This window comes from Ursus americanus, chromosome 28 (genome assembly GCF_024610735.1).
Source record: "Ursus americanus isolate L20-20 chromosome 28, mUrsAme1.1.p, whole genome shotgun sequence".
Classification (NCBI taxonomy): Eukaryota; Metazoa; Chordata; class Mammalia; order Carnivora; family Ursidae; genus Ursus; species Ursus americanus.
In genome coordinates, this window is record NC_142154.1 from 27,588,275 (window position 1) to 27,615,118 (window position 26,844).

Genomic DNA, 26,844 nt, shown 5'->3' on the forward strand with positions numbered 1-26,844 from the left:
GTATGGAAATTATCTGCTCCTGTCTATGTCTCCTGTAACAGACTCCACATTACCCTTAAAGGCAAGGGTGGCATCATCACCATATGCCAGTGTCAAGCGCATGCTCAGGTGTTCCCTATTTGCAGCATATACTGGACTAGAAAGCGTCTGTGGTTTTCTGGATCCTAAGGCTTTTAGAATTTGGCAACTGATATAATTAAAACCCATGGAAATCATGATGAACTGTAGACAGCACCAACATTTAAAACATTATACTTCTGCTTGGGAACTGAAGTATCCCCAAATAATTAAAAAGTACATGTTGAGGGTGATACAGAGTTTATTGAATTAGATTTTTCTATTTACAACTGAGATCACATCTACATACTATTTTGCTAGTCTACATGGGTACGTTAATCCTAACGAGTTTAGACTTACAATGAATGGGCTCAATCATACAAAAACACACACACACTCACACTAATTGTTTTAAAACAGTAGTGCATACATTATACTCCTCCTATAAAGCCAGCTCTGATTAAAAACTGCTAGTTTCAAAGATCAGTCTGATTTTGAAGATGAACCAAGAACACACTGTATGATTCTAAAATCTACTTTAGCAATTTTATACAGTTGCTATCTTATTGGACTACAGTATATGTTTTTTAAAAGGACACTGACGAGGGGCACCATCTGGTGTTAACTTTTAACCGCAGCTGGTTTCCTCCCCCTCCCCCCCAAAAAACTTGGGCCCAGAGTTCTCCATCACGAAGACGGAAAGGGCCCAGTGATACTCTGGCAGCAGCCCCATTACTGCATGGAGGTAACAGAGCAGGCCCAGGCCCTCCTTTGATTCTCCCACACTATGAACCTGCAAATGGTTCTGGAATTAGAACATATACTGCCATACTTAAAAACTTAGGGACATGGAGAGTCAGCTAGACTAGAGGAAAAAAAAATCCTAGGTGGGTAGGGAAGTAGGTGGGCACATGAAGAGCCAAGCTGCTTTGTCCAACACCTGTGTGCTTTAACTAAATGAACTCGGGCCGCCGATGCAGTAGACCTGCTCAATTCACCTTCCAAATCAGAACAACAAGACTAAAAAAGCTCAGGCTTGCGTTTTCGACTATGCATAGGTTCCGCCGGTGATGAGGAGCTCATAGGCAGGATCTCTACTCCTTCTGCACAACACGATGCACGCACACAACATGCCCAGCAGCTGTGGGAAGAAAACAACAGGGGAAAAAGAAGGCTGAAGACCCTCTCATAGCAGTGTGTATTTCTTGGTTGGTAATAGAACTGTTTCAAAGTTCTGCAATAACAACAGAAACAGAAGCAATTTCGAATGAACACATTGGCTTTTTAGGAACCAACTTTTAGTTTCCTTGTCTCACACCTAGGAACAATACGTGAAGAGCAGAAACACAAGACTCTCCTCCTGCCATCCCCACTCTCAATCAACAACAGCGCTCTAAAGAAGAACGTTCTGCAATGACGGAAACATTCTATATCTGCCCTGTCAAATTCGGCAGCCATAGCTACATGGAGCTACTGAGCACCTGAAATGCAGCTAGTGCAACTGAGGAATTATGTTTTTTATTTTATTTAAATTAATTTAAACTTGGGACACATGTGACTGGCTAGTGGCTACCATACTGCACGCCAAAGGTCTAGGGAGTGGAATGACCAAGACTATGTGTATTAAGGAAACTTACTGGTGGTCTTTCCAGGCATCTGGATTTGGGGTCACAGGCTTTATGAACAATCCACAAAATTCAGTACATGAATAGTCCAAAACCCCTATGGTGGAAAACTAATCTTAATGCCAAAAAATTGGTTTGAAGGTTTTCGTCTCTTTCATAATTATTTACTATTTTTGAAATCCAGATTTGGCTCTGTGGTATTACACACACATTACTTTTTAAAGGTCACTCTTCCTTCATCATTTTATTTTAATAAACCCTAATCCTTCTGTGGCAGCAAACTGGAATTGTAATAAAGTCATGCCACGTTATTTTGAATAAGCAAGAGGATTAAACTGGATTAAAGACAAAATGATTCTAGAATTTTTGACCTGGCTTCTTACAAAATATAAATAGTAACCAAAGAGCCAAATAAGAGTAAGTTAATTTGCTGTTCTAACTTTTCAGGCAGTGAAAGGTCTCAGTTATTTGATTTTAAAAGGCAAGGCTTTCTGTACATATGGGGTCAATCAATTTCAACGAAATGTACTGGATCCATAAACAAGTTCTCAAAGTTTGAAGTGGAAGATTACTAATGAGACACAATACACAGAGAATAAGGATGTCCTCAATCTGACTTCGCCATGGTATAAAAGTCACACGCTCCAATTTCTGCCCTCAATTAGCCCACATTCTTTCTACCCATTTGGGATATATACTTGCTGCTTAAATCCATCAGTTTCATTACACCAATATTTGCTAAGTGCAATAACAGCACAAAGCACCTTGAAGACATTTTAAAAGTGGATATTGTTAAAATTCAGTACATATCTTTAGCCAGTTCTGGGCATGTTTGATATCTAATTCCTAAAGAAATAATTTCCATTCACTGTACATCAAAATATTCTTAGAAAAGCTTTAAAATCAAACAGAATTATGTTCACAGGCAACGTTAAATTGAGCAATAGAAATGCTAAGCTCAGAAATTACTGATTTTCTGGGAAAAAAATCTCTCTCCCCATCCCAGTTCCCTCACATTCCTTTCAGTTGGTTAACTTCTACTGAAGGAGTCAGCATTCTCAAATGGGGTCTGAAATAAGCATCATTTCTTTTCCTGACTTTTATTTCAATTAAGTCAACTTGCACTGATTTTAAAACAATTAAATAAGCTTGATAAAACCCTACTCATGCTTCGGAATGAGTCTGTTTACGAACATTAAGCTCTACACATTAACTTCTTACGGTCCAAACCTCATCACTAAGTACTACAGGCTCACTTCCAAAGCTCTGCTATACTGAAATTTCACTGATTAAAATTTTCCAACAATAGACTTGGAAATATTCTAGCTCCAGAGTTATTTCTTGCAATAAAAACTTCCCCTGCAATATTCAAGTCATGAGAACTAATCTGCACTCAGTCTAAATATAACGCCAAGCAAATGCAAAAAATGATTGCTAAATAGAGAGGCAAATGGTGATTAAAAAATGACTGCCAAGGATTAAAATGTTCTAGAATATATTATGAAGGGGGCATTATGGGAAAATAGGTATTGTTATACAAGGCTTTGGAACTGCACACTGGAAACACCCTTTTCTGAGAAAAATGTGGAAATACCTATCAAAAAGCCACTTATACACTGATTCCTCAACTTCGTAGCTACAAAGTTTTGCTATAGACTTTCCACGTGCATACAGAGGACATTCGCTACTTGCGTGTCTGTAATAGCAAGACTTATATAAGTGCCCATTAATGTAGATGAGATAAATTATAAAGTATGCCCCCAAACTGAATACTATGCAGCCACAGTAAGACATAAGAAGGAACCAAAGGTTACATACCATATGGTTCCATTTATATAATACATTGAAATGACAAAATTTTAGAAATGGAGAACAGATTAGTGGTTGCCAGGGCATGGGGGGAGGAGTCACAGGGTGGAGGTGGGTACAGTTAGTTACAAAAGGGTACTAGGTGGAATCCTCGTGGTGTTAGACTGTTCAGTATCTTGATCATGGTGGTGGATACAGGAACTTACCGCGTCATAAAACTATACAGAACCGAATATACACAAATAGAAATAAAAAATCTGAATTAAATTGGTGGATTACATCAGTGCCAATACCCTGGTTGTGATACACTATAGTTTTGCAAAATATCACTGAGGGAAACTGGACAAAGCATACAAGGACTCTGTCTGTACTACTTCGTAAAACTGCATGTGAATAGGGGCTCCTGGCTGGCTCAGTTGGTGGAGTATGTGACTCTTCATCTCGGGGTCATGAGTTTGCACCCCACGATGGGGGCAGAGTTTACTTAATAATAAAAAGCATGTGAATATACAATTATCTCAATTTTTTAAAAAAGCAAGGTAGAAAATTACATACCATAAGCTTCTATTTGTATGAAAAATATTTATGTGCTATCTAACCAAAACTACTTCTGGAAGGATATATAGAAAACTGGTAATAGAACTAGCATAAGACTGAGAGGGAGACTTATATTTTACTAAACTTACATCATCTGAAAAAAATTCTATCAAATGGGTAAAACTTAGAAAAAGTTAACAATTAATATTTAATTTCTTCTAAAATTAAAAAAAAATCTAGTCATTCAAGAATTAGATTCCCAAGCCTTGGTTTAAATTTTTAAAGAAGAATTACTTAAAATATTTCTTTAAAAGTGTGTCAGAATCAACCTACTAGATTTTAACTATCGGGGGCCCGATCTGAAGTGTTATTCACTTACGTATTTTAAGTCATTTTAATGACTAACTGGCAATCAAGAAGCAGGAGGAAGGAAAGAGCACACTTGGCATATAGACCAGAAAAAAGCAACATGGCCTTGGGAAACAGTCCTCCGTGAAAGTATGCTCTTGGTCACTCTATCTTGAGGACATGCCAACTTCATGAGACTCCAAAGACAGATAATTCCCACTTTTTCCATACTGTCTTTGCAGAAAGCCTTACTCACAGCAGATACTTGAGATTGCCAAATCAAAACCTAGATTTTTGTCTATTATTATGACCAGATCTTTTAGAAATAAAATTCCTAATTGATTATTCGTTAATTTAAGAGGCTGGCTACACTCAAAGAAGTCAAATATCTTGCTGATTTTAAAAAGCTAACAAAATAAAGCGGTGCCTGGCTGGCTCATTTGGTGGAACATGCAACTCTTGGTCTCGAGGTTGTATGTTCAAGCCCCTCATTGGGTGTGGAGATAACTTAAAAATAAAATTAAAAAACGAAAGCTACCAAAAGGTAATGTAGCAAACTTTTTAAAATCTTTCTCTTGCTTAAAAAATCCTGTTGTAAAAATTAACTAGTATTTTTCAGGGTTTTTTTTTCCCTTGATCATTTGGTCTACTCAAACCTAGATCACTTAACTAGACTAGAACAAGGGCCAACAAGTGTTTTCTTAAAGGGTAAATATTTTAGGCTTTGTGAACCAAGAGACAAAATCAGTCTCTGTCACAACCATGCAACTCTGCCACTGTAACACAAAAGCAGTCACATATACTTGAGTGTGGCTAACATAAAAAGAGTGGGCTAGATTTGGCCCGTAGGGCCTCCAGACGCCTAACATGTGAACTAGAGCTTTCTATTGGTCAATTAAGATTATGAGAAAAATTCTTCAGGGCGCCTGGGTGGCTCAACCGATTAAGTGGTTAAGTGTCTGCCTTTGGTTCAGGTCATGATCCCAGGGTCCTGGGATCAAGCCAACATCAGGCTCCCCGCTCAGTGGGAAGCCTGCTTCTCTCTCTCCCTCTAGACCGTGCTCCCCCTGCTTGTGCTCTCCCATTCTCTATCAAATACATAAATAAAATCTTTAAAAAATTTCTTCTTAAATTCACCTTATCACCTTAGAACTTCAACAAAGTGTTGCTTAACAGTGCCATAAATCACACTCAAATTCAAAAAAGACAATGCTTCAAACAGTTTTCATACAACACTACCAAAAATCATCTTTCAATCTCTAACATTATTTTTTTTAAGTTTACTTTATTTAAGAAATCTCTACACCCAACATGGGCTCAAACTCACGCCCCCAAGATCAAGTCGCATCTCTTCCGACTGAGTCAGCCAGGTGCCCCAACATGATTTAAAATCATATTTCCTATGATAGTTCTTAGAGGTGCCCTACTTTAGAACCTGAAGGAAAGTGTCAATGATATTTCAATGCTATTACATTGTGTATTTTAAGCTGAAGTGCCAATTAACTGTCAGGTTCATAAAAGAATTGAGGAATTTAATCTTTTGAGAACCTTATTTCTTTACTTTGTAATTGGAGGCAGAGTACAATAGGCCAGGGTTCAAGCTTCACTGATGGTCATTAGTCATACTATCTTTGTCCCCCTGCCTCCTCATTTTCATGGCCTTTAAAACAAAGGAAACAGGGACTAGACACCCCCCAAGCATCCTTCTAGTTCTAACTTTCTCTGTCAGGATGGGCATACAAGCACAAGAGATCACTGATCTTTGAGTTGTTTTTGCCTTTGCTCAGGTTTTCCACACCGAGGGCACCAATCTAAATCAGATTTTGAGTATCAAAAGTTCAGAACATTTACAGGTACTCTTTTAAAAAAGAAAACATATTAGGGAAAATTCTTTCATTATTTCATGTACGTTTTTCCCTTAAAACCAAAGTTTTTAAATTTTCAGAACCACTAGGTTTTGAGTCTGTGAAAGCTCTGAATCCTTGACTTTTGTTGAACTGAACACATCAAATCTTTATCAGCTATTACCTAAATCAGGGTGATTTAAGTATAAAATGCATATCAGAAGGCACACTTAAATTAAGAGACTAGTTAAAATATTTATTAGCCCCTACTGAAAAATATTTAGTGAAGCAATATCTGCCTGGTTAATAAGTGTAACTAGATGAGGGACATAGCTAAAGTAACGATTTTCATCAGTCTTCTTTATACATGCTGCATATTTCATGATCATAAGCACCTTACAGTTTCAAAGCTTTTTTGCTTCATGCTAGTATGTGCTGATTTATTAACACAAATAAAATCATTAAGAATGCACAGACCAGGATTTCACTTGGGAAAAGAGACCTCCCTTATGTTTCATTATTTTTAGCTAAATGAATGTGTTTGCACAATCAAAATATGAAATACATGCCTGCTGATCAACATACTACTGCTATGGTGAGCTACAAAGTAAATGTTTAGAAGGGCAGAGACCATAGCAAATAAAGACGTAGGCTTTTTAATGAATCATTTCAGGGCTGTTTGAATACCAGCAAAGTAAACAATCACCTTTTTGCCATTTTAAAAGGCATTTTCCATTAAATACACTAGCTTCTGTTCAAATATACAGACAGCAGGCAATCCAAGCAACTTACCCTTAAACTAGCAATTACACTGGTTTTATCTAACAATTAAAAGATGCCTACACTTTCTTAAAATAGATTCTCTAGGCCTGAAGCGTATTTCAAGAACTATCAAAAGAACACTCTGAGAACGAAATCTGACGCAAAGGATTCTCAGTGATTTCAAACAATTGGCTAGTCTCAGTTTAAGATTCCTCTAACATAATCCCTAAGATATACTGTATACACCTGAGAAACCAGCAATGTAGGTAGAAAAATAGCTGTCTTTCTTATTTGTTTTCAGGTGAGGGATAAGGATGTGGGTGGGGGAGAGCGGAAGGAGTAGATAAAGTGAGAGATAATTAAACAGTCACCAGCTACTTCGCACATGCCATTTTTAGGTGGGGAAAAAGACTGCTTTCACTGGTAGGAGCTGGGAAAACAAGTCCCCTCAGCTACCAAAGATGGCATGGTACACTTGCAGAGGTGCCAAGTGATGACACGGACTCCTGATGGCTGTCAGTCTGAAAAACCCAAGTCCACAAATACAGAAGAGGTTAGAACCTCAGTTTTCACTGGTCTGCTTCTATCAATTTAAGAGATTAGTGCTGTAGTACCAGTTCTTGATTTACTTATATGGACATATAAACCCCTCGAGGACAGAAAAATAAGAACCGGAAGAATAAAGTACAAAAAGATTGGAAAAAAGCTTTCCATTTCCAAAGTGAAATAAAGCAGTACAGCTTTTAAAAATTCTGTGAAGTTCTACTAAAACAGCTCCCAAGAATACACTGGGACTGGGAACAGTATGTATTCTGAACAGGCCACTCTCCAATCAAGTCAGGAAAATAAAGCAGAGTCCCCTCAAACACAGTCCTCACATCCAGATCTCTGGTTTCTTGGAACCACTTTGGGACTAGGTTTAGAGACAGGAAATGGAAGATGTTGGAAACTGGTGGCCTATTCCTCAATCACTTCCAAGTTATCTATATACACAAAGTTTTAACTGAACTTAATGATGAAAACCATTCACGGCTGACATCAAAGAATCAGCAGACTCTGATAACAACTCCTTGGCTAGCTGCGCTTACCTGAATTGCTGCAAATGCCAGCGCTGCCCAGATAACATGCATCATGATTTCTTGTAGCTTCTTCACAACTAGAGCCTCGCAGCCCTGAAACACACAGTCATCCTCATTAGAAGTCTTTTTTTAAAAGTGAAAGGTGCAAGGTCAAATGTTACTACTCAGTGGCAGAAATGGAAATAACAGAAACCCAAAGAGGGAGAGACAATGCATTTAAAAGGAATTTACGGTAACATAAAACAGAATTAAAGACACGCAAAAGAGTATAGGAAAGAAGTTCTAGGTAAAGACAGTTCACAGAGAAAAACAGGTTACCAAGCTAGATTCAAGTGTTGGCCAAGAAACCAAATTTACCTCGGCATAGAGGTCAGAGGGGTGGGCCAGACTGCCATTACAGCTGCTGGCCGTCTCTCTGCAGCAGCTAAGAGGGACACTCTGGTTTTTTGTTTCTTTGAACCAGTCTGTATTTTCCCAGTCTGAATAGTTGTGAATTCCACAACAATGTAGCTAGTGGGGAAGAGAAGAGAAATATTAGTCCTCACGAGACACATATATCTGTGTTGGACTTAAGAATTCTGTGCACTGCAGAGCTTTAAGCTACTCTAGACCAGTGAGGCCCCATAAAACTTTCTGCAGGGATGGAAATGTTCTGTGTCTGCATGTTCAACATGTTAGCCACTAACCACCCGAGGCTACTGAGCACTTACAATGTGGCTACGATGACTAAGGAACTGAATTGTAAATTTTAATTTAAATAGCCACATACGACTATTTTAATTTTTAATTTTAGAACCTCCACACGAGAAGGACATTACCCACAAGGGGTAGTTTATAGCTAAGAAAAATCTTCATATCTTACATGTTAAATACCCGGTTCTGAGGTAAGTATTATTTCCAATGACAATGTGCTTCAAATATTTTCTCTGAAATGTCTGGGATTTGCTTTAAGATAATCTAGCAAAAGATATGTGGGGGTAAAGATGAAATAAGATTAACAAAAAACTGGCAATTTTGGGGTACGTTTATGGGTACGATACTATTCTCTCTGCCTTCGTGTATTTCAAATTGTCCTTTTTTTTTTTTTCCATGTTCTCTTTTCTGGCCTTACTTTCTAAAGGTATATGAAAGACCTCTTACCTCCTGTGAAGTCTCTTGAGGCTCCCACCTTTCCTGTAACCATACCTCTCTTCCATTATCACCTTCCTGGCTAATTATTTTTTTGGTAAAAAGTCAAATGCTTCTTATCTGGCTTTGATTAGGTGATAGTGGAAAAAACTTTACAAAAGGGTGAAGGTAAAATATTAGATACATCATGAAGCTAATCATGGCTATGAAAATACATGTCTAATTTACACAGAAATAGAGTTTGTTTAAGGTTGACCCAACAGGGACTGGTTCTCAAAAAGAAATTCACCTCAGGAGAGCTCACCTGTCTCTGTACATAATCAATAGCCCGGCTAGCAGCATCAGGATTGGTTCCATTGTAGGTCTTATACACTTTCTGAATGCTGCGATCAACCTCATTTTCCACCTGAATCAAAACAAAGAATTCAGTCCCTTAATAATACTGGTAAAACGAACATTTGTCAAGGCTCCAGCTAAAATATCTAAATGACATGTATGGCAAGTTGCCAGATATCTCTGTAAATTTGTTAGAAAAAAATTTTTCTCCCTTCCTGTCTCCACAGAGATTCAGGTGAAAATTCAGACATATTACGTCACACAGATTAAAAGCATTCCAAGAGAAGACTGTGTGCAAGATGGCAGATTAACAATCTATTCAAGAGGGAGAAAAGAGCTGAACCCTGAAACAGATATCGTAAATAACAAATGAACTGCCTTCCTTTTCAAATGAACTTTCAGTGGGTTGGACCTGCTCATTTTCCTTTCCTAAAGGAGGTAAAAATAAAAGAACTTAAAAATCCCTCACTTTTGGAACAAATACCAACATGTTTTCCATTTTATTTATTCAATGTTAAGACTTGGCCAAATATGCAAAAGTAATCAGCAGGTAAAAAAAAATCAGTACTCAAAAGTGGCCATTTATGAAAAAAGTACAGTTCAATGTTGTGTGAATGAGGAGACAGGAAATAAACTCTTCATAACTTACTGCTGTCAATCACTAAAGTAGCAAGAAAGTGTCATTTAGTAAAATTTGCTTGTACCAGATTCTCCTTACCCTTCTAAGATGATTAGACCTACTTAGTAATTATACCAGTTATGTGATACAACAATAAAGTTGATAACCAGTAGTGGCATTATCCAATGCATTCTTTTTTGGGGCATAGTTGCCTGGTACCTTACGTATCAATGGTTTGAATATTAAATTGGCATATTATGCCTTTGATTTAAAACTATAAATTTCAGTAAGAATACTTGTATTACATCTTTATCACAGCTTTGAGGTTATACTCCAACTAATTAATTAAAGGCAGATTGTTTATAGGCTTAAATGGTACTGTAGGTAGAAAGCAAAAACAGGCAAAACAAAAAGAAAGGTGAAAGAAAAGAAGAGGAAGTGACTAAGAGGAAAGAGGGACAAGAAGGGAGTAGCTGGCAACAGCCGCCTTGGTGTTCAAGTTGGCAGGACCCCTCGTTCCTCAGGACAGGCACTCAGGACAGGTAGGATCTCAACTCACAATCACCTTTTTCTATGTCCAGAACCAAGGCATTTTTCTTAAAGAGGCAAAGGAAAATGAAGTCCTCAATTTAGTTCTTCTAAAACAGAAATCAGAAAACTTTTATGTCCACCCTCCCATACAGGGAATTTATAGGCTGAGGAAATCTGAACAAACTTCTCAGCTGACCAACTATTTATCTGCAGTTCATTCTGAGGTAAAGAAAGTTAAATACTTATAAATTAGAACAGTAGAACACTTTGCTATATTAAATAAGTCTTGACAAGTAATTTTTTTCATTCAATCGATCGACCAATTCATACCATTTATTACGCCAGGCACCTTGCCACTGCTGGACAAAGATGACTGCCTCACCCTTAAGGAGTTCGGAGTCCCCGGGCTAGATCTTTAGAAGATACACTGTAGCAGAATGCAACAAGGGCAAAAGAGAGAAAACTACCTTGTTCAGAAATTACTTGGTTGTTGGTTTAAGGTTTCTCTTATCCTGCCTCAAATGAGGAAAGTGAATTGTGATCAGATATTGCAAAAGCCTCTACCTTAAGCTCCAGAAGGATTTTACAAAGGGCTATAACATCTCCCCCATGTGGAACAGTCACTAGGATGTGCCTATAAAGTTTAGTTAAGGGTTAGCTGGAAATTCTGCATGAACAAATCAACCACATGAAATAGCCTGAGGTTAGAGGAGGGCCCAGACGAATCAAATTTTAAAACGAACCCCTCCTTCAGCAGACAGCGGACAGCTGAAATGTAATGTAGGTGAGAGTTGAATGTGTTCTAGCGCGTCCTGGGTAGAGAACATATGGGACAGTAGGAAAACCCTTTGGCTGATCTCTAACCTTTGAGTTCCAGAGCTTTATGTCATATATTAATTAACTTAAACATATAAAACCCCTGTGCTGTTCAAAGGTCAAGTGGGTGAGCTGGATATATATATGGGTACCCATATATATGTTTGTCAAATATAGTTTGAAATCCAAGTAGGCCATCTATGATTTTGACAAAGTTCTAAAACCATCCCTAACAAATATTTGTGGAATGAAAGGACCTAACCATGACCTATATTGACTTTCACATACTTTCTCCATCCAAAGAACATCTTGTGTTTTTCATAATTACCTCACATGTAAAAATCAGTGGTAAATGCAATTATACTGTATTTAACAAACTGAGAACCCCCCTATGGTCAGGAGTAGTTGGTTGGTTAATTGAGAAAGTCCATAACAATCACAGACTTTTTAAAGAGTAAACATTTTCATTTAGCTTAAAGCACAGAAATGTGTATTTCACACTGATCTTAAGATGCAAGCCTGTCTTGGCTCCTCCGCTGGGAGCCTGCTTCTTCCTCTCCCACTCCCCCTGCTTGTGTTCCCTCTCTCTCTGGCTGGCTGTCTCTCTCTCTCTCTCTGTCAAATAAATAAATAAAATCTTAAAAAAAAAAAAAAAAGATGCAAGCCGGTCTTGTCTTTGCATAAGATCCATTCATTAGAGCTCTTTATCATTTGTTCTGCACAAATCACATCCTTAATACATTGACAGTGACTTCCAGTTTTGGTTTCTTTAAACTGTGGAGACATTGCAACACAATCAAAGTGTAGAATCTACTAAATATTAATAAATTTCCCCTAAACCTATATAGCGATCATACCCGTATCTGACTTGATCGAAAATGTTTTAGTGACTACTTTTTTTTTTTTTACCAAGTCTCTTCAAATTATTCAATTTTCTTTTTTGTGTGTGCTCATTTTTTTCACAGACTTAGTCGATATTTAATTAACTACATAATTACACTAACAAGTACTTGGGATTACACTTGCATCAGCCCTGATAGCTCTCAGCCAGTCCTGGTTCCTTCCCCATGTTCTCTCACAGACTTTTCCTCTAACAGAATCCATGTACACTGAATTCCATCTTTGCATGTGCTTCTCAGGGGCCCCAACTGACACAGCACATAATACACTGGAAAAAAAAAATTACTATAGTAGAAAAATACATAAAACTGAAATAAATAATCAATTAAGCTTTCAGGAGACTTCCTGAGATCAGAAACCACATTAAACACAACCTTAGATGTCTACATAGGTAGCTTCAGTGGAAAGAAGTGTTCAGAAAGAGCCTGAAATGTTGCAATATTCTTTTTTTTTTTTTTTCAGATTTTTTATTTACTTATTTGAGAGAGGGCAGAGAGAGAGAGCAAGCACAAGCAGGGGGAGGGGCAGAGGGAGAGAGAAGCAGGCTCCCTGCTGAGCAGGGAGCCAGATGTGGGACTCAATCCCAGGACCTCGGGATCATGACCTGAGCCAAAGGCAGACACTTAACCAACTAAGCCACCCAAGTGCCCCTGCTGGAGTATTCTTAAACATAAACAAAAGCTCAGTTCTCTGGTATGTACTCTTTATTAAGCCAGGAAACTGGACTTGTGTTTACTAAATGCATTTTGTTTTCTTAAATTGAAGTAAAACTGACATCTAACATTATATTAGTTTCAGCATGGTTCAAACTTTTTATGTGGCAAAATGATCACCATAAGCCTAATCAATTCCTTCACCATATATAATTACACAATTTTTTTATTGTGATGAGAGAACTTTTAAGATCTACTACTCCCTTAGCAACTTTCAAACATGCATTACAGTATGACTAACTTTAGCTGCCATGTTGTACATTATATCCCCATGGCTTACTCACCTTATAACCGGAAGTTTGTACCTTTTGACTCCCTTCACCCATTTCACCCAACCCTCCACGAATGGCAACCACCAATCTGTTCTCCGTGCAATTTCTAATTAACTTTAGATTTTTAAAGCAGTGACTAAACTGAAGTAAGGCAAAAGAAAATGTTTACTCTGATAAAATGAATTTGTTCTATTTCACTTGAAACATTTAAACTGCCTTTTAAAACATATGAATAACAGTAACATACCTTTGCTCTGTAAACGTATCCCAAAACCACTACAACAACTTCTGTGACAAAAACCAAGAGTAGGATGATGACAAACTGTAAGGAAAAAAACAGTGTCAAAAATTAAATACAAACTGCTCTAAATATTGTCTTGATATAAAAACCGTTACCTGAGATTAACTGCTAGAGGACAAGCGCTAATTCTGCTTCAATCATAAAAGCCAAAGAGTCTATGGAGTTTCATGCTTGATTCAAGAAAGTAACACAAACAAAATATTCCCACATGTTATGATGACACATGCAGTCAGTAAAGTGGTAACTTACCGTGGCAAGTCCGCAGCGGCTTTCTCGGATTGTGGCGCAGCAGCCAATTAGGCCAATAATGAAAAGCAGGGCTCCTACAGCTATGATCACTACTGCAGGGATGAGAGTGTACACATCTTCGAAGAAGTGGTCATAGTCATCATAAGTGATAAAGACATAGGCTCCCACATAGCATAAAATCCCAGCTGCCCCCTGTAGAAAACAAGATCAGAGCACTGGTAAAAATCTTTAAGTTCTGTTAAGTAAAATGTTCCTACTACTTCTTAGTATGTTATAATGTAATAAGATTTGCCATCACTGTTAAATCTATTTACATACTTTTTTTAACAGTGAAGCTGAAAAGTCTATTATTCATTAGTAAGCACATTTCTTTACTAAAGTTGAAAAGTTTCCCAAATGCTACCTTCTTTTCAGTAACTGATGGTTCAGTAAAGATCAAGAAATAATGAATCCAATAAATAATGACAAAAACGAACTCTCCCACCCCCAAACACACAACAGAGGCTTATTTGCAACTCAACTACAGGTCCACCATAGATCGGTGGGGTGGTGGGGTACGCCTTTGTTCACTGTAGTTGCCCTCAACAAATGAAGAAATTATGTACAAGTTATGTACAAGTGGCAGAGCCAGGATTTGAATCCAGGCAATCTAACTCCAAAATCTGCATTTCTAAACTTTATCCACCCACTTGGAAAAAGAAAATATAATAATAGCTAGTAACCTTGATATCCATTTTCAAAAAACTTCCTATCCTAAGTCAGGACTGCAATAATAAAGCCAGAAGGCTCAGTTAACTAAAGAACTTTGCAAACCCTTAAGACTTATTCTTTAGAATGGTACTTCTCAAACTCTAAGGTGAACAGGAATCATGTGAGGATCTTAGTAAACTGCAGACTCTGATTCAGTAGGTCTGGGGTTGGGGCCTGAGATTCTGCATTTCCAAATTCACAGGTGATGATGATGCTGCTGGTTCTTGGACTACACTTTGAATAACAAGGTTTTAGATCATCGAAAGGGAAAGTGAATACAGAAAGTCATGGAACAGAGAGCTGCCTTATTTCGGCTCTGCTCCAGACACCATTCTCCAGCTGCAGAGTTTTACTTGCATTCTCCTCTCCTCTATCACTGTCACTCTGCTGTCATTGTGTACCTGCTCAATGCTGACAGCCTATTGCCACTTGCTTATATATGAATGATCAAATGCAGCGTGAGGCTACGTGTTAAAGCATTTGATGAGTTATCATTTGTAGAGCACTTTGAGACTTTCACAGGAAAAGAATGGTTTCACTGTCCTTTAAAATTTAACACATAAATCATTAATCTCCAAACTAGAAAACAGCCTCCACAATGATATTAGATACATCGTGAACTCTTTCAACCTAAACACGCAGTTTATTTCTTAAGTCTAGGGGACACATTCAGTTTGGGGAAACCCGATCAAGACAACGGCTTGGTTAAAATCAGGATGAGGCAAAATAAGGCCCCTGATGAACAATGCTGCTGCTCCCTGCTCCTCACCTCAGATTCCATTACCCTACATACACCCTAGGAGAAAACTGTCATACCCAAATGTACCACATATTCTGTCACTTCTCTACCTCTCTGCTGTGCTCTTTGAATGCCCTCTCCACACCAGCCTAAGGACTCCTTATTGTCCATAAAGATGCAGATTCTTGACCTTTTCAGGCTGGATTAGGTGCCCTTTACCCACTCCCACATCACCTGGTTCTAACAGAGCATTTATTACACCTGTTGCAACTTATATATGTCTCAGTACACACACGCAGACACACATACAACTGTAGTAACTATACATGTCTCAGCATACCTTCAGGGCACAAATTTTGCCCATCTGTCTTTTAGCCCTGTATCACCACCCAGCACACAGAATGGCGTTTGGCGCAATCAATTAAAATTTATTGAGTATAATTCATCTCATCCTTTCCCTTGAAATCAATAACACACCCCCCATTTCTATTATAAGCTTTAGTTTTTGTTTTTTTTCTCTTCGGTCTAATGTTCATAGTTTTTAGATCACTATTCAAAAACATGATTTGGCAACTTAATCCGGTTTACTAAATTCCTGATGGTCATCACATCTGGAATAGATTTTTAGTTTATAAATGGTGAACTTACAGCAACCACGCCTGTTCAAAAGTTCTCGGAGTTCACTGACATACTTAGGGGGTATATTATTATGGGATGAAGGCAGGCACAGGAAAAGGAAAAGAAGAAAAACAGCTTAATAGTTTGGGTGCATTAATTACAGAAGTACACGGATTACTTAACATTCTTACCAAATACTACCGTTTTTTTTTAAAGATTTATTTATTGAGAGAGAGTGCGTGCACACGCGTAAGCATGCACTTACGAGGTGGGGAGAGCAGCGGGAGAGAATCTCAAGCAGACTCCCCGCAGAGTGGGGACTCAAGGCTCTATCTCACCACCCCAAGATCATGAGCTGAGCCAAAATCAAAGTGGAATGCTCATATGACTGAATCACCCAGGCACCCCAATACTATGTATATACACACACATATTTTGCTAAAGTAAATACCTTCAGTCCTCAACTGAATTAGAAGAAATCCTACATATGAATCAATCAAATTTTGTCCAGTTTGTCTTCATTAATCATCTTTCTATCCTTTGGATTCTTAGCTTTTCTTACTTTAAAACGGTAATTTTTATTTCTTAAAAGGCTTAATTAAAATAAACTCCATTTTTGAGCTTCTAATAAATGAAATTTTAGCCTACAGAAATTTGAATGACAAGATAAAGCTGGAAAAGATATGTATTCAATTAATCTGAAGCACAGACACTGAAGTACTTGCATTTTAAATACAAAATGATGAGCTTTCCACATAACTAAAGAGACTCACAATTGGTACTGCCTGGGAATGGGCCAAGGTAAATACTTCCAGTGCTGCCACCCTTCACCCAGACTGGAGCACTCAACTGAAAGTGAGACTCTGAGGAAGCAGAAAAACAAACCAACAGCAGATATGACCAGACATGTAACAAATGCAATGGAAGGCTAACAGGAGATGCTGTCTGTAAGGCTGCCTATTTTTTTCTAATTGACTTGAGAGCAGTATCTTTTCCTGGGCTGCAAACCAGCCAACATACAATTCACACAGCAGAGCTGAGAACATAACAGAGCTCTATTTTGAACACATAGTGGGAAACAACTTACTAGTTGCACACACCAAAGCAGAAACTGGGCTGATTGCTGGTGAGTATGTAAATCAAATTACTCATAAACAGAGGCTTATTTCCTAAATTGAAGATGACTTCAAAATTTTCTTTTGATATCTGTATACAGTGCTTATATCTTAAGTTGCATAATAAACAACTTCTGAAATGACATCAGTTTCTTTGAAAATATGAAAAAAATGTGTCCTAACAGCTGAAGGCCTAAAAACAATAAGCAACTTCTTCAATGACATCTAACCACCAGTATTAAAAACACAGGTAGAACTGTATGGTAAACAGAGAGGAAGTTATAAGTAATTCCTAACTAGTATGCAGAGTCATCACACAGATGTTTAATATGGGAATTACAACTATTAGAAAGGCTAAAAGGTGAGGTGGGTTAAATCCTGCTTTTGAAGGGTCATGATGGGATTGCAATCTATCAAAGGATCTGAGCTTTGCCAACAAAGCAGCTGCAGAGCGGGAGGAGGTGCCACAGAAGAGGAGACGAAATGTAGAACTTGGAAGCAACTGTACTGCACTGCTTTAGTCACTGCTGAAAAAAATCTGAGCCTAGAAGGATTTGTGCCAGGACAGTATACTAAAAATATTCATCCTTTTTACAAAGACATGAAGGGAAATTTAAAGGAAAGGCTGAGGGCTGAAACTATCAAAAGAGTAATTTTTTAAAAACTATTCTTCCTTATCTTTTAAAAAACTCATGCCCTAAATTAAGCCACAGAATTTTAAAATTTTAGGAGAGCCAGTGCTTTTCCATACCAAGCTGTTCTCTAAAAACTAAAACTATCTTGCTATCAAATTTTGGAAGCAGAGTTCCAGACGTATGATATTCATTTTATCCTTTTACCCTTCTACCACATACACACAAATGTGAAGTCTCTTAAAGTAAAACATTTCATTCTTACATAAGATTGCTTTTTCTAAGTTTAGAAACTATAAACTATAGAAAACTAGTTGGGTTTTTTTGTTTTGTTTCTATTTTTCAAAACTTCTGTGAAATAAACAGCTGATAAAGTGCTAAAATCCAAAGAAATACTAAATTCTTTAATTTCCTAAGGAAGAAGGAATATGAAACTAAAGGGGGCACATCATCCACAGTGAAACTCGACAAGGGAATGTGGCACTATCAAAAACTAAACAGACTTGTTACAAGCTAGAGAATAAAATAGCTGTTGTGAAAAGTGTACCTATATGGAAGTTTAGAAATGTGAAGGTGAAAGCATCCCATAGAACATTTAGGTGAAGATAAAGCAAAGAAGAATAGAAGTGATTTTCTTACACCGGTATTGTCATCGATTCATGTCCAGAACTGGCAAGAATCAAAACAGTGTAAAGACGGACCATGAGAGGTCATTCAGCTAAAATCACAATGTTTGACAAGCTCTTATCCACCTGCGTTAACTGCTCCTTCGGACTAATTTTTGCCTCAAAGAATCAATTGGTAAAGTAAAAGTGACTGGAACGCTGGGAGAAAGAACAGTCAAGAAAAGGCAAGGTGAGAAACCTGTGTACTCTAGAGCTTGTAAGAAAGCAGATTTCAAAAAGAAAGCAGAGGGTAAAAATACCTGCAGAAATCCATCTTATGTACATCTTTTAACATTTAATTCTGTTTCCTGTACACTCACACTAGTTTTTTATGTACCACACTTCTCTCCTGCAAGGAATCCACTGGTAATTCTACACAGAGCATTTCTGAAAGCTTCCCCAAACATCACCTTTGTGCCATTCTGAGTGTCTTAAAAATCACCTTAAAATTTCTTTTAGCATTCTACGTATCATAATATTCTCTAGTCCAAACATGCTTTGTTTCAACTCTTACTCTGATAAAATACTTCATATCATTAAACACAATTACTCCTTTACCAAGCCCAATGCTGAATATTTCATTCACTTTCTTATCAACTTTCAAGAAAAGACGGACTATTCCAAAGATTTCAAACCTTCTTTCAGAAATTAAATCTATTCTTATCAAGATTTTCTAAAGCTATGAAAATAACTGTATCATTTTCTACCTAACAAATTGGTCAATAAGAAAGCCAAGCAGGGCTCCTGGGTGGCTCAGTCAGTTAAGCATCTGCCTTCAGCTCAGGTCATGATCCCAGGGTCCTAGGATCAGGATCAGAGCCCCACAGTGGGGCTCCCTGGTCAGTGGGGTGTCTGCTTCTCCCTCTGCCCCGCCCCCTGCTCATGTTTTCTCTTACTCCTTCAAATAAATAAATAAAATCTTAAAAAGAAAGAAAGTGAGCCAAGCTGTATTCAAAGATGTGTGAGGGTACAGATAAAAGAACCCTCAGTCTGGAGTAGAGATTAATACAGAATAATCTTTTTGGAAAGCAACTGGCAACACACACAGGCCTCAGTATTTATCCTCTCACACCTATTAATTCCACTTCTAGGAATCTATCCTTAAGAAAATAAGTCAGATGGAAACAAAGAATTTGTATGGAAGGTATGTTCATCAAATGTTATAATACTGTAACAAAATTATAGCAAAAACAAAAGAAAAAGCCCTGGCATCCAGAGGTATACTTGGCATTATAGCTGTTAAATATTTTGTTAAAGCATAATTTATAATAATAATAAATAATAATGTGATGTGCTAAGGGAAAAACATGTCACATACAGACATTAAAAAACACACTAAAATATTGTTTGTCTCTGCGTGTGGAATTACGGTGATATTAGTTTGTTTTCTTAAAATACTTTTTAGTATCTTCTTAAAAAAGCAAATATAATAGTTGCATAATCAGAAAAGTAAAATATTTTTTTAAGATTTTATTTATTTGTTTGTCAGAGAGAGAGCACAAGCAGGGGAAGCAGCAGGCAGAGGGAGGAATAGACTCCCTGCTGAGCAAGGAGCCCGATGCGGGACTTGATCACAGGACCCTGAGATCATGATCTGAGTTGAAGGCAGGTGCTTAACCGACTGAGCCACCCAGGCGTTCCAAAATATTTAAAAATTACATCTGAAATTGAGACTTTGTTGTTCTCTCACAAGTGAATTCCTGTATCTGTCCTTAACCACCAACATAAAATAGGCACCTCTATCACCCCAAATATTTTAGGCACCTCTGCCAATCTCCCATTTACCACTTTTCTCCCGTCTACCTGCCTTTGACTCCTCTTCAGATGTTTTCTGATTACCTAACACAATTCCGACTCTTTCTATACACATTATCCTTCCGCCCCATCCCATAAACATCACCTTTCAAGGAGACAAAGTAAAAAAAGAAGAAATTTCCACTTAGGGTCGCAAAGTTTTGACAATAAGCCACTTCTGCCATCATTATCTACATCACTGAATTATTGTCATTATTCTTAAAGAAGAAATATCTTAATACTTTAATATCTCTATTATTTTGATGATATTCCAGAAGTCATGTTAATCAATTCTGCCCTATTTTCACTTTTTTCTGTATTCAGTTTTTTTTTGCCATTGTTTATCTAGTTTAATAAATTTGTTCACCTAATCCAATTTATACCTACCATTTGAAAGACCCAAAAGTTCAGGTGGCAATGAAATTGGAGATGAACCAATTGCCAGAGCCGGATTATTTTAACAGCATGGAAACTGGCTATTTTCAGATTGTAGGGCTTCAAGGGTCATCTGAGAAGCATGGAATTTAAACATGCATTTTTTTTTCCTAAGACCTTCTGTCCCCATAACCTACTCTGACTATAAAAAGAATCAGTTATTAATATAGGAGCCTGAGATGCATAAACTTTATAGTTTGTCCAGCCTTGGTGTTATATATTTAATCAGTAGCAGTCACAATGTAAGATACAATATTTTGGCATTTACTATAGACCACCTTTAGTAAATTAAAAACAAATATATAAACACAAGTAATTTTTCTCATCTATTGATTCAACCAAACTATTAAGGTAGGGGAAGGAGAAGAGATAAAGGAAGACTTGAGACTGTCCATGAGTTTTATCTGACGGGGAGAGAAGGAGGAAGGTGCGCCTAGAAATTAAATTCAATAAAGTATTGATTTTGCCTATCTGCTCCCTCACCCCATAGGCTGTTAAGAGAACAGAGAGTCTCTTTTTGTTTTCTGTATTTCTCAGAAACAAGTAAAGCATAGATATTCAACAAGCATTTATGAGTGAATGATTCTTAGGGTATACTTGTCTGGTGCAAGTATAAATTTTATGGAATATGTTTTCTGCGAAAATCCTAACCTGAACTGGATCTTATGGAATAAAATCCATGAAAATATTTCAATGCATGATAAATATTCTAAAAAGCTAAAAAACAACCTATTCCTTAAATTCCAACTAAAGAGAGCATTCCTGCATTTGGTCATCTGACTGATTCCAAGTTCCCAATGCTGAGTTCTTTCAGTCAACAATTACTCAGAGCCACAAGGCACTTGATGAGTGGACAGATGACTACAAATGAAGTAAGACTGGAAACATTCAATTTCTTAACTGCCAAAGGCAAGGTAAGAAATAGGTCTCCTATTATGTACCATGACTTGCTTACTGACAAAGTTAGCTTTTCTTGTGGTGAACTGAAAAACAATTATGGGAAAAAAATCTGTTAGCTTTTAAGGTGTGTTCTGATGACATAGCTTTGTCAGAGTAGTCATTCACGATGATAGACACAGAGGAAAGAGAGAAGCAAATACCAGCACATCTGATGAAAGTTCCATTTTAAAAGTATCACATCCCCAACCCAAATGTGTAAGAATAAAACCTGAAAATTAAAAAGTACTGATTTAAACTTGTTTTAGATGAGGCCTCCTCTGGGTCAGATCAAATGACCCAATGAATTAAGAATCCTTTCCGACCTTGGTACAAAGGTGCAGTTTATAGAAGAAGCATTAGTTTTCCTTGAAATATTTCTTTATAAATTGAAGACTATTCCATTACTCTTCAATATTTAGTCATGTACCTCAAACACTCCTGTCTTCCATAAATTATCATGGTCTAGCACTAATACACTTACATTTAAAAAATAGAGATTCAAGTTGTACACCTGATTTCACTTGTCCAAAATTATCTTTCAAACTACAGCCCTAACATTCTGGAATTTGGTAAGGAACTCTAGTTCTAGGAAGACAACCTTCAGGATTTTAGAAACGATTGTTCCCCCTTTTAGTTTGTGCCTTTCCAGAGTTAACTTTCTTAGACTGCACTGTCCAAAAGGATACAGACCAAGTCAACATTAACAATTTTGACTGTCAGGTCATTAGTGCCAAGCCCAAGTATTTCAGGTACATATCTATTTCCACAGCTCATTGAACAAACTGCCAACTAAAACAGGATTATCAAGATATTAAAAGGTATAGTTTAAAGATCTTGCCAAAGCAATTAATCCACAGTCAGCCATTATCCACAATCAGCCATTACCATCTGATAGTGAAGAACCAATGCTACAGAACTACAAAGTCTTTACAAAGTTGCCCAAGGGAACCTAGGTAAACTTTTGATATGCTCTATGGAGGGAATGTCTATTCTTCCGTGTGTGTGTGTGTGTGTGTGTGCGCATGTGTGTGTTAAGGCATTAAAAGGAGGGAGGGGCCGCTGTATATGAATACACTTATCAGAACTGAAGAACGCACTACAAATTCTCAGAACCAGTTAACATCTGTTGTATGTACTTCCTCATAACGACCTAATTTTTTAAACTGACAAGTCAGTGTAGTTTAAATTATTGTACAGGCTCTAACCAAGGTTAAAATTAGTATGGTTTAGAGAAAGTGACTCTAACTTGGCTAATGAGTTCCTTCCCCCTTCCAAATATTTTAAAATTACACTTTGGTCTAACATCACAGGCTCTAGAGTATGAGACAACCTGGGTTTGAAGGCAGACTCTGCCACACCTTGGGCGTGCAACTTCACCTCAGTAAACCTTAATGCCCTCATCTGTAAAATATGCATAAGAATATTTACTGCCAGATGGAGTTGCTGTGAGGACACTCATTGTAAAGTGCTCAGCACATTGGCTGGGTGTAATAAGCACTGAAATGTTAGTTATCATTACCAGAATCATTAGATTCCAACGGTCTGTCCTTAAACTAATCGTTTAGTGGGAGACACATCTAATACTGTTTCCTCATTAGTTATGTTCCACTAATCCTGCTCTAAGCCACATTCTCCCCCCCGCATGTCTGCTTAACTTATCACAGCTCACAAAAGCTTTACTATCCTACTAACCTAGAAAAAGGATATTTTTACTACACAATATGACTTTAGTCTTGGCAATAACCCACTATGAAAAGCACAACTCAAGTTCAATCTAACCCTTCTTTACAGAAGTACCAGTAGTACATATACTTACACCATTTCTAAAGATTCATGAGCAATCACTTAGAATTAACTGATATTTTAGAGTAAATGAAAATTTAACTATTTTTAAATTTTTAAAAAATATTTATTTGTTTGAGGGAGAAAATGCACATGAGTGGGAGGGAGGGAGAGAGAGAATCCCAAGCAGACTCCCCACTGAGCAAGAGCAGAGGCTCAGGGCTCAATATCAGGGCACAATCTCGGGACCCTGAGATCATCACCTCAGCCAAATCAAGAGTCGGATGCTTAACCAAATGAGCCACCCAGGGCCCTCCAAAATTTAATTATTTAAAGACAATGGTTCCTGTGCTTTAAATATTTTGTTACATTAACAATTTCAGTCCTTGAGACTCAATAGTCTAGAATTCACCTGATAGTTTATTTTTCAAAATCAAATAGCTATGCCCATAAAAATCCCAAAAAACTGTAAAGGTTACAAAGCCAAGTCTCTGCCTAAGTACCTTATTATCTAATAGAGTGTCTCTCATTTGAAGATCCCAAAAAAATTATTTTACCTTTTAAAAAGGTTTGTAACTCAAACTAAAGTATGAGAAACGCTGCTCTAATTGAAAGAGATCATAGAAACCCCAACGTCACGTGCGTGATTTTGAACAGGTACTATCAGGACCTTTTCCATCACACCATAAATACTCTAAAAGACTCTATGGCAATATTTGTGTGTAGTGCCTTATTATATGTAATTATCCTTTTATGCTACAGCGGTCTGAACATGAAAAGTTTCATCCTTTGTTGAGATGGAGGGATTTAAGAAGGCAAGGATTCTTTCCAAATGATGTATGTGTGTGAGAAGAAGCTGTTGAATGGGGACATACAAAAGTATGGGAAGTGGGAACGTTCAAGGACTGTCTGGGGACTAGACAGCAAGTGTTTAAGACCATGGCCAGTCATGAGGAAGGAAAGGTGACTGAAGACTTCAGCGGCAATACCAAGAGGAGGTTGAACCTTATTGTACTGCTGAAGATTTGGGAGGGGGGCTGCTTTTTAAATAAAATTATGTGAGGGAAGAAATGCTTAGTAAGATTTATCAGGGTGCAAGGTCCAGATGGACTAGAAGGTGGAGAGTGATAGGAACAACACCGGTTATTATAAAAATCCCTGGTGAGATAAGAACCTGAACTGCGATGAAATGGTTATAAACACCCCTTTCTTTGGGGGCGTGTCCAAAAAAATTCATAAGCCACCTTTTGTTGAAAGTGAACTCATTGCTTTCAAAATCTTTTGACATCCGAATCCTATTTAACGAGGGTTTATGATCTCAGGTTACTAACGCCCAGTGACCGATTTTCTTGGGCAAAGAATTATTTGGCTTATCAAGTTGAAACCTTTCAGTTTTCTGGGCTGGTAACCAGCTGACCAGTTCTCCATACACAAAGAGCCGTAAGTCAAAATCCCTCAGCCCTGAGTCGCTAGCGTCCCCGTGGAGCGGCACCGTTTGCTCACACGCCTCGGGGCTGCCACTGGAGCTGCCGGGGCTCCGGGCCCTGACAAAGAAAGCAGAGCCTGACTCTTTGGGGAGTATCCCATTTCGAGCCTGAGGTCCTGAAAGAATCTGCAGTGAGAGCTCTCGGTCGAGCAGGCTGTTCCAGAGGGAGGGCCGGGGGGCGCGACCCAGCCTCTCACCGCGGAGGTCCTGGCGCGGAGCCAGCCGTCCGGGGACTCAAGCCCAAGCGCGGAGGCCGCCGGAAGCCCGCGAGGGCTTCCCTTCACCCGCCTCCATCCCGGCCCGAGAGGGACCTCGAGAAGAGGCCTCCGCCGCAGGGCCCCGTCGCCGCCGAGCTCGTCACCGCTGCCCCCGCAGCGCCCGGCCCCTCGAGCACCTCACTCGAGGCCTCCCCTGGGCCGCGCCGCCGGCCCCTCGCCCTTCCCCGCCCGTCGGCCCCGCTCACCCAGAAGATGAGGTTGAGAAACACCAGCACGGTCTTGGAGGAGGTGATGCCGCACTGGCCCATGGTGCCGGCGGCCCGCTGGGGCCCTGCTCGGCGAGCGGGAGGCGCTCACCGAGCGAGGCGGCAATGGCGGCGGCGCCTCTCCACTGGGAACTGCACGGCCTACGCGGCGCTCACCGCAGCCCCCGGTGCCGTCGCGCAGCCCCGGCCCCAGCAAGCACCTCGCTTCTTCGCGCAGCCGCCGCAGATCCCCAGGCTCCCCGCGCCGCTCCTAGGCAACCGAGTCCCGCCCCCGACAGCTTCAGCCAGTCACTCCCGCGGTAGCTACAGCGAGGCCACGCCTCTTAAAGGAGTGGAAGATTCAGCGCCGGCTCTTGGCCTCTGGCCGCCCTTGGACGCACAGGGCTCCTCAGGGAAGTTCCAGAGGAACAAACCCACTGCCCTCCTCTTGAGCTACGCCAGCCTTATAGATGATTCAGAACGCTGCCTTTCTGTCTAGCCCGTTCTCCCCTAAAGAGGTCGGAGACACGACTCTCTCCCACTTCACGTCAAGGTTTTCCTGACAGGGGAGCGCCTAAGCAGCGGGGCTCGGGGAAGGGCAGCGAACACCTACAAGTATTTATGGAGAACGTCTTGTGCCAGGCGCTAGGCCAGCTCTCGGAAGAGTCATCAGAAAGGAGAAAAGGCTGCTGATGGCGTTGGCAAGGCAGAGACACGTTTGCGTGAGTGGCTGGGTGGTGGCATGGTAGCAAGTCAGTCTCAGGGGAGGACATTTTGGGTCAAGACTTGGAATGGTTACAGAGACGTCTTTTTTTACATTGCAACGTTTCCCTCACTTCCCACAATCTTGGACTGATCATAGTAATTGGCACTTAGGGAGAGCTTACCGCCTATCAGACTCTTTCCGGCTCCTAGCTCCTTGAACCCCCATCACAACCTTAGCTGGAGGGTACTATGGTTGTCAGTCTTATTTTACTGTTGGGGGAATTGAGGCTTAGAAAGATCAACAAACTTGCCCAGACCAACACAGAGTGGGTGGTCTAATGCAGAAACGACAGTCTGTCCTGCTGTTACAACCCTGTGCTTCCTCCTCAATCAGGCCCTTAAGATGCCCGTTTACTCGGCTTGGTCTTCCTCCATCTGCCTAACTCATCACCTTCCCCAGGCACACTCAGCGATACCTTTTCATCTCAGCATCCCATTCATTTGCACCAGGTAGCAGCTGCCATTTATTCACTTACCAAACTTCTTAAAAACACACCTCTGGGCCTCACTGTTCCAGGCAGTGGGTTTTCCACAGTGAGCAAGACAATGGAGCTTGCATTCGGGAAAGAAGGCAGACCTAAACAAATAGGCAAGTAGCTTTATGCACTGAGGTTGAGCAGTAATGAAAAACAATTCAGAAGATGGGGATAGAGAGTGATGAGGGAAGTCTTCTCTGAGGGGAGTACACTGGAGGAGACCCTACGGCAGTAAGGGAGTGGACCATGGGAATTACTG

General features: G+C 39.2%; 1 protein-coding gene across 1 annotated transcript; it reads right to left on the reverse strand.

Annotated features, from left to right (window-relative positions):
- Window positions 1-938: 938 nt before the first annotated feature.
- Window positions 939-25,549, reverse strand: TSPAN3 (tetraspanin 3). Its single transcript, XM_045795126.2, has 7 exons — window positions 25,345-25,549; window positions 13,927-14,118; window positions 13,624-13,698; window positions 9,494-9,595; window positions 8,419-8,571; window positions 8,071-8,154; window positions 939-1,198 (listed from the first exon to the last, which is right to left on the reverse strand). Exons 1-7 carry the CDS (start codon window positions 25,405-25,407, stop codon window positions 1,106-1,108), a joined length of 762 nt encoding a protein of 253 aa, XP_045651082.1. The 5' UTR covers window positions 25,408-25,549; the 3' UTR covers window positions 939-1,105.
- Window positions 25,550-26,844: the final 1,295 nt, after the last annotated feature.